Source organism: Lagenorhynchus albirostris, chromosome 7 (assembly GCF_949774975.1).
Source record: "Lagenorhynchus albirostris chromosome 7, mLagAlb1.1, whole genome shotgun sequence".
Classification (NCBI taxonomy): domain Eukaryota; kingdom Metazoa; phylum Chordata; class Mammalia; order Artiodactyla; family Delphinidae; genus Lagenorhynchus; species Lagenorhynchus albirostris.
In genome coordinates this window covers 85,544,182-85,556,383 of record NC_083101.1, presented here as the reverse complement: position 1 = coordinate 85,556,383, position 12,202 = coordinate 85,544,182, and the positions used below count along the sequence as shown (strand labels likewise).

Genomic DNA, 12,202 nt, shown 5'->3' with positions numbered 1-12,202 from the left:
GGTAGACTGCCTATTTCCTCTTCATTTGTTTGGTCTTGTGGGTTTTTACCTTGCTCCTTCATCTGCTGTGTGTTTCTGTGTCTTCTCATTTTGCATAACTTACTGTGTTTGGGGTCTCCTTTTCACAGGCTGCAGGTTCGTAGTTCCCGTTGTTTTTGGTGTCTACCCTCAGTGGGTAAGGTTGGTTCAGTGGGTTGTGTAGGCTTCCTGGTGGAGGGGACTGGTGCCCGCTTTTTGGTGGATGAGGCTGGATCCTGTCTTTGTGGTGGGCAGGACCACGTCCAGTGTTGGGTTTGGGGGTAACTGTGACCTTATTATGATTTTGGTCAGTCTCTGTGCTAATGGGTGCTTTAGTGTTCCTAGTGTCTTGCTAGTTGTTTGGCATAGGGTGTCCAACACTGGAGCTTGCTGGTCATTGAGTGGACCTGGGTCTTAGCATTGAGATGGAGATCTCTGGGAGAGGTTTTGCCATTTTATATTACATGGAACTGGGAGGTTTCTGGTGCCAAACTCGGCTCTGCCACCTCAGAGGCACAGGCCTGACACCTGGCTGGAGCAGCAAGACCCTGTCAGCCACATGGCTCAGAAGAAAATGGAGAAAAAACGAAAGAATAAAATAAAATAAAATAAAGTTAATAAAATAAAAATTTAAAAATTATTAAAAAATTAAAAAGTAATTTAAAAAAAGAAAGGAGAGCACCCAAACCAAAAAACAAATCCACTAATGATAACAAGTGCTAAAAACTATACTAAAAAAAAAAAAAAAAGGGCTTCCCTGGTGGCACAGTGGTTGAGAGTCCACCTGCCAATGCAGGGGACACGGGTTTGTGCCCCGGTCCAGGAAGATCCCACATGCCGCGGAGCGGCTGGGCCCGTGAGCCATGGCCGCTGAGCCTGCGCATCTGGAGCCTGTGCTCTGCAATGGGAGAGTCCACGACAGTGAGAGGCCCGCATACTGCAAAAACAAACAAACAAAGAAAAAAACAAACAAATGGGCAGATAGAACCTGAGGATAAATGGCATAAGCAAAGCTATATGGACAAAATCACACAAAGAAGCATACATATACACACTCACAAAAAGAGAGAAAAGAAAAAAATATATATATATCTATATTAAAAAAAAAGGAAGAGAGCAACCAAATGAATAAACAAATCTACCAAGGATAATAAACTCTAAATACTAAACTAAGATAAACATAAAACCAGAAATAAATTGGGTGCAGAAAGCGAACCCCAAGTCTACAGTTGCTCCCAAAGTCCACCTCCTCAATTTGGGATGATTCGTTGTCTATTCAGGTATTCCACAGATGCAGGGTACATCAAGTTGATTGTGGAGATTTAATCTGCTGCTCTTGAGGCTGCTGGGAGAGATTTCCCTTTCTCTTCTTTGTTCGCACAGCTCCCAGGGGCTCAGCTTTGGATTTGGCCCCACCTCTGCGTGTAGGTCGCCTGAGGGCATCTGTTTGTCGCTCAGATAGGACCGGGTTAAAGAAGTATCTGAGTGGGGCTCTGGCTCACTCAGGCCGGGGGGAGGGAGGGGTACGGATGAGGGGAGAGCCTGCGGCGGCAGAGGCCGGCAGGACGTTGCACCTGAGGCGCACCATGTGTTCTCCCGGGGAAGCTGTCCCTGGATCACGGGACCCTGGCAGTGGTGGGCTGCAAAGACTCCCAGGAGAGGAGGTGTGGATAGTCACCTGTGCTCGCACACAGGCTTCTTGGTGGCAGCAGCAGCAGCCTTAGTGTCTCATGCCCGTCTCTGGTTGTACACGCTGATAGCCGCGGCTTGTGCCCGTCTCAGGAGCTCGTTTAGGTGGTGCTCTGAATCCCCTCTCCTCGCGCACCCCGAAACAATGATCTCTTGACTCTTAGGCAGGTCCAGACTTTTTCCCGGACTCCCTCTTAGCTTGCTGTGGCGCACTAGCCCCCTCCAGGCTGTGTTCAGGCAGCCAACCCCAGTCCTCTCCCTGGGATCTGACCTCTGAAGCCCAAGCCTCAGCTCGCAGCCCCGCCCGCCCCGGCGGGTGGGGAGACAAGCCTATCGGATGGTGAGTGCTGGTCAATACCGATCCTCTGTGCGGGAATCTCTCCGCTTTGCCCTCCGCACCCCGGTGGCGGCGCTCACCTCCGCGGCTCTGAAGCTCCCCCCTCCGCCCCCGCAGTCTCCACCCGCGAAGGGGCTTCTATTGTGTGGAAACCTTTCCTCCTTCACAGCTGCCTCCCACTGGTGCAGGTCCCGTCCCTATCCTTTTGTCTCTGTTTATTCTTTTTTCTTTTGCCCTACCCAGGTACGTAGGGAGTTTCTTGCCTTTTGGGAGGTCTGAGCTCTTCTGCCAGCGTTCAGTAGGTGTTCTGTAGGAGTTGTTCCACATGTAGATGTATTTGTGATGTATTTGTGGGGAGGAAGGTGATCTCCACGTGTTACTCCTCCGCCATCTTGAAGGTCTCGACCTTCTGTTTGTTCTTTAAACAACATTTTTCAATGACGAGAGGCAGAAGGGAGGCTCCCAGGGAGTCATCGATGTTCTGGAGAGATTGTTACTGATCTACTCTACATACTAGCCTAATAAGGGAATCCCACCCATGACCTGTGATCTGGATGCTCTCTCTTCTGTGGCACTGGCTCGGGGGGAGTCCCCCCCAGCTTCTTGTTCCCGAAGCTGATCCCAACCACACCCCAGAATTCTGGGCGCAGTGTGCCTAGACATGGGTGCTGTATGAGTAGCGTGAGGCAAGCCAGGCAGAAGGTCTGGACTGAACGTGGACCACCAAACCAGCAGCCCTCGACCTGGGAGGGACCTGGGCTCTGGGGGCAGAAAAGAAGCTGAGCAGTGCAGCGAGGCTGTGATCGTGTCCAGGATGGCCCCCACCTCGGACGGACGAAACCAGAGAGGCAAGGAGAGGGAGCAGAGCAAGAGGGGAAACCAGAACGCCTGAGGGGTCATTTGAAGCCACAATTCTACAGAGTAACCTGTTGCATGCTCTTGAAGTGTTGATTAGGAGAATGGTTAACCAAGACAGGAAGAAGAATGAGATCTGTGACATGGCTGTGAGATTCCAAGAGGAAGTGTGAACAGTTCCCAGGGGCTTGGAGTACCCCAGAGCATCATAAAGTAGAATCTGTGGTCCCTGAGGAGGGATTAATAGCCCATCACTGCAGCTATGGAAGTCTCTGAGGCTGGCAGGCAGCAGTGTTACCCCAGTTTACCAAACCTTAACAATTATACACCTTTCTTGGAGATAAGCAAAGATTTCAAATACTCACTATCTATAACTTATGTATACAGCACAGAGTAAATCGAGCCAGATATTAAAATTATGAATATATGATAAAAACTGCACATCTATGAGCTCACAGATACTACGTGTGATTTGTTTTTATGATTTTCATTGTCCCAATTTTTCTAAGACCATCTGGAAATCAAATAATCCACTTAAGTGAATAAAAATGCCCATTTAATAAATGCTAAGGAAACACTTTCAACTGAATTAGCAAGAAGTAAGAGCATGGGGGAAGACATACATACAGGGTTTTATTTCTCAAGAGAATGCCTGAGTGGAAAATAACCTATTCTACACAAATTTAATTCTGTTGTGACTGTTGCCAAATGCATTTCAGTTCTCTGTTCTTGACTAATAGTAGATATCTGAGGATCCAGAAACCAAAAGTGTAACCCAGAACAGTTCTTGAAATTACCTTTGTGAATAAAAACAAAAGTTCAAAGAGTCAAAAGAGCTGGCTGGAGCTCAGAGAAGAGAGAACAAATGTAGCAGCAAAAAGGAAAAACAAAGAAGGAAGGAAGGAAGGAAAGAAAGAAGGAAGGAAAGAAAGAAAGAAAGAAAGAAAGAAAGAAAGAAAGAAAGAAAGAAAGAAAGAAAGAAAGAAAGAAGGAAGGAAGGAAGGAAGGAAGGAAGGAAGGAAGGAAGGAAGGAAGGAAGGAAGGAAGGAAGGAAGGAAAGAAAGAAAGAAAGAAAGAAAGAAAGAAGGAAGGAAGGAAGGAAGGAAAGAAAGAAAGAAAGAAAGAGAAAGAGAGAGAGAGAGGGAGAAAGAAAGAAAGGAAGGAAGGAAGGAAAGCATTTAAGTAATCTTAATGTGTTTTTGTGTCTTGTGAGGACCAGGAGAGCAGCAGAGAATGGGGGTGGGAGACTGAAAGGCCCCTGGCGTCAGATACTCCTCATTTACCAGCATCACTTATGTCCCTATAACTGTGTTTAGCTTAGTACAACTTTGCCACTTTTAAGGTACCCTGAAACCATCACTTTAATTACTGCATTTGCTTCTTGAAAGGCCCTCGCAATTCTGGATTTGCTGTCAGTGAAGCATGAACCTATCCACATACATCCACTGTGCTGATGTACAATGAAACAATCATATTTATATTCTTATGAGTCTGCATCTCCGTTGGGCTACGAGAGAGTGAGCCAACTTAACAATGATCCTGCATAAAGTGATCTAATATTACACAAATATCTGAATACAACTCGGCAGTTGTTTGCAATGAACAAACTGAATTCCAGAAATTATTAACTTAGACAAAGTCAGAAAGAGAGCTGAAAAGGAGAGTTGTTCTTCCATTGGTATAGAGTTTCCATTTTGCAAGATGAACAAGTTCTGGAGATATGTTGCACAGGTGAATACGTTATGCTACTGAACTGTATACTTAAAAATGGTTAAGATGGTCAATTTTATGTTATGTGTTTTCTACCACAGTAAAAAAGTAATAAAATTTACTTTATTAAATAAATAAAAATAGAGTGCATTAATTCCATGTCCTGCACCTGGCTACAACCACTGCATACTGCACTAAACTGAATTTCCTACGAGAAAGAGAGAGAGAGAGAGAGAGAGAGAGAGAGAGAGAGAGAGAGAGAGAGAAGAGACTACTCTAACTTAAACACCTGCTTTAAATTCCAAGCAGAACAAATAAAGGGGAAAATTTAAGGTTGGAGATCCAAACTGGCTTGATTTCTTTGGAACAATCCACTATACCAAGTTTACATGGCAATTCTAGGATGTTTACTTTATAAATCTTAACAGGGTAACCTTTCAGACAGGTCATCCAAAGCTCAGGTGACCCTCCTGAAGCAGGCCATGACAGCAGGGTGATGTCCATTCCTGACTTAAGGTAGACCCAGAATCACCTACCCCACTCCAGCCCTCCTCTGCGCAAGCTTCCTGCAGGGAGGAAGAGTCACGCATCCCACTGTTTCTTGGTTGCCTGATGGAAGAACTACCATGATTAGGTGTTTTATTTTGTTGTTAACTGGCTCACAGAGATTTTGGTTAACACATGAGTGGGCTCGCAGTCCAGCAACGGGTAGTTTTCTATTCTAGTGCTTCTCTATTAGTTTGCTAAGGCTCCTGTAACAAAGTACCACACAATGGGTGGCTAAAAACAACAGAAATTCATTGTCTCACAGCTCTGGAGGCCAGAAGTCTGAAAGCAAGGTGTGGGCTGTGGTTCCTTCTGAGGGCTCCAATGGGAATCTGTTCCAGGCCTCTCTCCTAGTAGCCTGTAGATGCTACTATTGCATCACTTCAATCCTCCATCTCCACAGGGCCTTCTCCCCAGGTCTCTGTCTCCACATGGCCTTCTTCTTATAAGGTCATGTGGGATAAGGAGCCCGCTCTACTCCAGTGTGACCTCATCTTAACTAATGACATCTGCAACGACCCTATTGCCAAATAAGGGGACACTTTGTGATAAAGGGAGTTGGGACTTCAACCTATCATTTTGGGGGAGACACAATTCAACCTACTATAGCTTCTCAAAAGGTGAACCCTAGACCAGCAGCATCGGCATCACCTGGGAATTTGTTTAAAATGTAAAGTCTTGGGCCTTACCCTAGACATACTGATTCAGAAACTCTGGAAGTGCAGCCAAGTAATGTGTATTTTAACAAGACTTCAGGAGATTCTGAAGCACGCTAAAGTTTGAGAACCACTGTTAAACCACATTGGACATTTAAAAAATCATTTTGTAATGCTAAGTGTGTATCTTGCCTTTCCAACAGAATTGCTAGCCTTTTGGGGCTGTCTCTGACTGTATTTATCACATGCTGCTAATACTTATTGCTTACATATAACAGGCTAGAATCTGGAGTTCTGTGAAGGCCACATGTGACCTTCAGGAAGGTTTTATTTTGTCTGCTCATGAATACTATGAACTGCCGAAATTAAAAACCTAGATACCAGACTTTTCTTGAAAAAGACTGCAGGGTCTGGCAACACTGGATCCAAAATCCCACATGGCAACAATCAACTGAAGAGTGGCTGAGGGTTCAGTTAGCCACAGTCCCCACCATTCCCTGATGCCTCCCTGATTCTGAGGCTTTGTGTAGACCAACCTCACTCACTTACATCACCTGTCCAGCCCCTAAAGGCATTTGGGTTTGACCCATGTCTGGGGAGAGGGAACCTAAATTATCCACAGCTTGAAATACTTAGCTGTTTCTGAGCACCAAGTTTAGGAACAGAATTCTAGAAGCCAGTGTCTCTGATTAGCACTGACTCTGTTTGGCTTCATTTTTCACCAGGTAACAGGGCAAGCTATGAAATGACTCATGCACTGAAGATCAAAGTTTTGTAGTGGCTTGCCCATGTGACAATGCACGGGTGAGCTGTAACAGAACAAAGAGATTTTTGTATGACTTCATTATGGAACAATGGGATGTGGAGGACATGGAATTGTGATTTTGAGACATCAGGTTTGTTTCCTTGGTGTATACGCTCTGCTGAGCTGCAATAGCAGATAAGGTGTGGAAAGATTCTTTTCCAGAGAAGCATGTGGGGGAAATAGCATTCTTAAAAACTACTTTCAGGGCTTACAGAAATTTTAAGTCAAATCCTGGAGTAGGATTTGACAACTGTGCCTTTAACACAGACACCAAGTAGCTTCTGTACAAAGAACGGAAAAGATATCATTTCTGTATCTCGCCCAGATCATTAGGGGCAGCTCATGAAATAGTGCATGGAGTGGCAGTTTGGGGTCTCTGTCTCAGTGGTAAGGACAGGGCCAGATGTGGGAGTGAGAACTCACACATCTACGTGGAAACAGGCTTCAATGAGGGAAGTTTCAATAAGGGAGCAAGCTTCATTAGTAAGCCTGAAGGAAGCTCTATTGCCATGGAGTTCATCCCAAAGCAAAAAAATCAAAAAAATATATCCACTTAAAGATTTCTGAACCAGAGGATACAGACAAGGGGCCACTATTAGGTCATAGGGCTATTTTCTGACAAACTCTTACATTTTATTCTCTCCTTAACCACCACTGTATCCCAGCATTCTTAAGAAAGGAAAGAAGAGATGGAATATGTCACTGATGACTAAATCTTCCTTTAAAGCTGTTAGAATTTACAACAACAATAATTTTCTCAAAGGCAAAGATGACTCTTTCTCCTGGGCAGACCTAATATTTTGAATAGTCTATTAAAAATGAAAACACCTCTTCATGGCAAAGTAAATATAGATATAAAATGGGACAGACTTGTGATATGAAAACAAGGGTGCACTTTCCCTCCTTAGCCTTTGGTACCACTGTATGAGTCAGGGTTCTCCAGAGAAACAGAACCAAAAGGATGTACAGATATAAAGAGAGAAAGAGATTTATTTTAAGAAACTGGCGCATGCAATCATGGAGGCTGACAAGTCCCAAGACCTGCAAGGGGAGTCCACTGAACCCAGCTGGTGACCCAGTGGGGCCAATGTATCAGTTTCAGTCTGAAGACAGGAAAAAGCCAATGTCCCTGCTTGAAGGCCGTCAGGTAGGAGGAATTCCTTTTTATTCAGGGTAAGGTGAGCTTTTATGTTCCATGTGGAACCTCAACTGATTAGATGAGGCCCACCCCCATTGGGGAGGGCAATCTGCTTTACTAAGTCTACGATTCAAATGTTAACCTCATCCAGAAACACCCTCAAGACACAACCCAGAATAATGTTTAACCAAATGTTGGGACACCCTGTGGCACAATCAATTGACACATAAAAGTAACCATCACTACTCCCCACATACCCGGTGGGTGAAAAGGCTAGGACAATCAGCTCACAGGGAATGCTGGAATCTGTAAGGAGCAAATACCCAGGGAAGACAAACATGCATCTGACCCTGTGGGGGAGGGGCCATCTTCTAAGATTCCTCCTGCTTCTTCCACCTAAGAGCTGCTCTTTGTGAGCTCACTCAACTTTTTTTTTTTTCTTTTTTTGCGGTACACGGGCCTCTCACTGTTGTGGCCTCTCCCGTTGCGGAGCACAGGCTCCGGACACACAGGTTCAGCGGCCATGGCTCACGGGCCCAGCCGCTCCACGGCATGTGGGATCTTCCCGGACCGGGGCACGAACCCGCGTCCCCTGCATTGGCAGGCGGACTCTCAACCACTGCGCCACCAGGGAAGCCCCTCAACTTTTATTCAAGGTCTCCACATAATGAACTGTGTAAAGCTGTGCGCCACTATCCACCTAACAGCATGGCTACAATTAGAGACAAATATTGACAATACAAAGGGCTGATGGAGCAACTGGAACGTTCATTCATTGCTGGAAGGGCTGTAAAGTGGTGAGGCCACTTTAGAACACAGTTTGGCAACTGCTCGTAGAGTTAGATGTACACTTACCACATGGCCCAGCAAACCCACTCAGTGTTATTTACCCCAAAGAAATGAAAACTTATGTTCACACACATGACTGTTTATGGTAGCTGTATGCACGATCACCAAATATTAGAAACAACCCAAATGTCCTTCAATGGGTGAGTAGATAAACAAACACCACACAAGGGAATACTATTCAGCAATAAAAAGGAGCAAACGACTCATGCACAAATCTCAAAAGCATTATGTTGAGTGAAAGAAGTCGGTCTCAAAAGATTGAATACTTTATAATCCTACTTATATAATTTTTGAAAAGACAAAACTACAGTAATAGAGAATGGCTCAGTGATTGCCAGAGAGTAGAGGGAAGAAGGTGGGTGTGACTAGAAGGGGAGAGTACAAGGGAGTTTTGGGGGCAACAGGACTATTCTGAATCCTGATTTGGGTGGTGGTTACACAAATCTATACATGTGTCAACTTTCATAGAATTACACAACCCTCCCCCAACATCAAATTTACTGTATAATAATTAAAAAAAAATTTAAATCAAGTGGTAAAAAAAATCTGTATGTTATCCATTCTATGCACAGGATAAATGCACCTAGTGGAAAATACCTACGAACTGGGAGTCAGTCAACAGAAGCTGAATCCAGAATATACACATGCAGGTGGCAGTAACTCCCCGGCATCATTTGTACATTCTGATATACAAAGGGAGCAAATTATATTCTTGACTTACTACGCGTGACCTGGTAATTCTCTGAAAACGCAAAACAGTTGTGATCTACATAATTTCTTTCCCAGGAACTTTGCATTCATGGTCTCTGACAACAGCCTTAAGGGAGGAAATTTAGGCTTAGAGATAGATGGTAAAGGATTTGCCCTGGATTTTGATCTTGGTTCTGTCTGGTTTCCAAGTCACCATATAAAGCCATAGCAAGGATTACACTCTGATTCCTGTCTTTTCTTTGCTGAACCCTGAGCAGGCCCCCTTAATCCTCCGTGCCCTTAAAACCCTGCTCTTCCTTTAAAGCAGTGGTTCTCAAGGAGGGGGTGGGGGGATGGGGAGGCGGGTAGGGGGAGAAAAGAATCTGCCCCCCAGGGGATATGTGGAAGTGTCTGGAGGCATTTTTAGCTGTGACAGCTAGGGAAGAGGATGCTATCTGGTGGGTAGAAGCCAGAGATGTTGCTAAACATCCTACAACACACAGGATGGCCCCCTGAACAAAGGATTATGCAGCCCAATATGTCACTAGTGCAGAGGTTGAGAACTTCCCAGAAACATGTATTAAACACATCCATGAGCCAGACATGTTTACGTTCTCATCTCATTTATCTCCTCAAAACCCTTTTGAGGTAGGTATTATTGACCCCAATTTATAGTTAAGAAGGTTGTTGCTCAGACGCATAAAGGTATGTGCCCAGAACCCAATGGTGAGGCAAGAGGCAGTGGGCACCCCAGGCCCTTGTGACAGCAAAGCGCAGGTCCCCATAGTGCAGTGCCCCCAAGGCTGGGCTTCCTCTGTATACCTCCCTTCACTTCCATCTCCCCTGGTCTCAAAAATCACCTCTTAGCCCTAAGAGATCTGCACATAGGGGGAGCTGCTGGGCTGGCAGAAGGACACATCTTAATTCGAGGCTCCAGGAAATGGGTGGTTCACTAAGAACCACCCAGGATTGCTCCATCCATCCCTCCCTCTGCCCTCAGGGTACTAATGTGTATCCTCCATCCGAACAGCCCAGAGACACTCCCAGTGGCGTGTTCTTGATGACTTCCTCTCCTCTCCTCTCCAGCCAGCCCATGTTGCTGGACTCATGACCAGGAGTGGGGCCCTCAGGCAGAGGGCCAGGGACAGGGGGACGCGTCACAGAACATCACGCTACAGTTTCCCACAATAACATCCGATGGGCAGGGTGTGCCTGAGAAAATCAGTAAAATGCTTTAAAAACAATCACTCACCCTGAGTGATTCTGGTTCACTTTTACCCTTTCATATGAGTGTTGACAGTTCCAACAGTTAAAAATGGGGTGTGGTAAGACAGAGGGAAGAGAATAGAGAAAGAAAGAGAAAAAGAGAAGTAGGAAAACAGAGGGGAGGCAGAGGAACAGCATGACAGGAGGGAAGAACGTAAGCCTAAAGCTTAACATGAAACTCAAAACGCAGACGACCTCAAGACAAACGAGGAAGAACCCCAAGATTGGGGACCCGCCTGCAGATCAAGTGGGACCCCATCAACGGAAGCTGCTGCAGAATTACTCCAGATAACTGCAGCCGGCCTCACAGCGCACCACCCACTGCAGTTCTCGAACTTGGCAAAGCCAAGTCAATCCCTGACGAGGCTCCGGGGCTGGTCACTGCGCTGTCCAGCTGCCGGGAAGCCTGCAGCCCACCCTCCTCCCCGCCCAGCCACAGCACTCACAGTTCCAGGATCAGGATGACATCCGTCTTGTTCTCATAAACCTCGTGCAGGGTGATGACGTTGGGGTGCTGGATCTCCTTCAGGATGCTGACCTCCCTCTCGATATCCTCACGGCTCACGCCCCGCCGGCTGGATTTGGTCCTCCTCTTCTTGATGAATTTGGCGGCATACTGTAGACCGGTGCTTTTCTCACGGCATTTCTTCACGACTGCAAACTGCCCACTGAAGAGAGAAGGCAGAAGAGGTCCCAGGTCATTTATACATCCTTTATTGTTCACTAAAACCCAGGTTTGGGCAAGGATGTGGCCCCATGCCGGTGGTGTTGTGGGGGGGGGGCGGCGGGGGGAGGACAACAGGATTACAAATAGGAAAGTCCAAATTGTGGGAAATTAACAAATTCACCAGAGAAATCTCTTCTATATTTCAGTTCCATTAAGCCTGTCTCTTTATGAACATTGTTGCAAAGAACAAAAATTTATTTTCTTGAATTAAATGTTATTAATTGGTAATATGCCCCCGTTTCTCTGCTCTCCTCCATCTCCCCCATTTCAGATTCAGGGGCCACAGGAAGGAGCTCCCTCCTGTCTGACCTCATTTCCTTGTTCTTATCCTGTATGTCTAGGAAAGCAAGGGATCGGGACCAACAGAAAAATATATAGGGCCCTGCCTTCAATGACATATTTCTAGCACCAATATTTGTCAACTGAAACGCTCAAAACAACAACAAACAATACAGGTATACCTCATTTTATCGTGCTTCACAGATATTTTTACAATTTGAAGGTTTCTGGTAACCCAGTATTGAGTAAGTCTGTTGGCTCCATTTTTCCAACAGCATTTGCTCATTTTGTGTCTGTGTCACATTTTGGTAATTCTTGCAATATTTCAAACTTTTTGATTATTGTTATATTTGTTATAGTTATCTGTGATCAGTGACCTTTGATGTTATCCCTGAAGAAAGATTACAACTTGCTGAAGGCTCAGATGATTGTTAGCACTTTTTGGCAATAAATTATTTTTTAACTAAGGTATCTACATTGTTTTGTTTTAGATAAAATGTTATTGCACACCTAACAGACTACAGTATAGTATAAACGTACCTTTTATATGCATTGAGAAACCAAAAAATGCCTGTGACTCACTTTATTGTAATATTTGCTGCATTGCCGTGGTCTGGAACTGAACCTGTGATGTCTC

The 12,202-nt window shown here is 45.3% G+C and overlaps 1 protein-coding gene across 1 annotated transcript in view; it reads right to left on the bottom strand.

Moving 5' to 3' along the window:
* DAPK1 (death associated protein kinase 1) overlaps positions 1 to 12,202 on the bottom strand; it is a 209,696-nt gene that overhangs the window by 93,839 nt on the left and 103,655 nt on the right. The window contains exon 3 of the mRNA XM_060155367.1: positions 11,006 to 11,227. Coding sequence (XP_060011350.1) covers positions 11,006 to 11,227 — 222 coding nt within the window. The remainder of the gene's footprint in view (positions 1 to 11,005; positions 11,228 to 12,202) is intronic.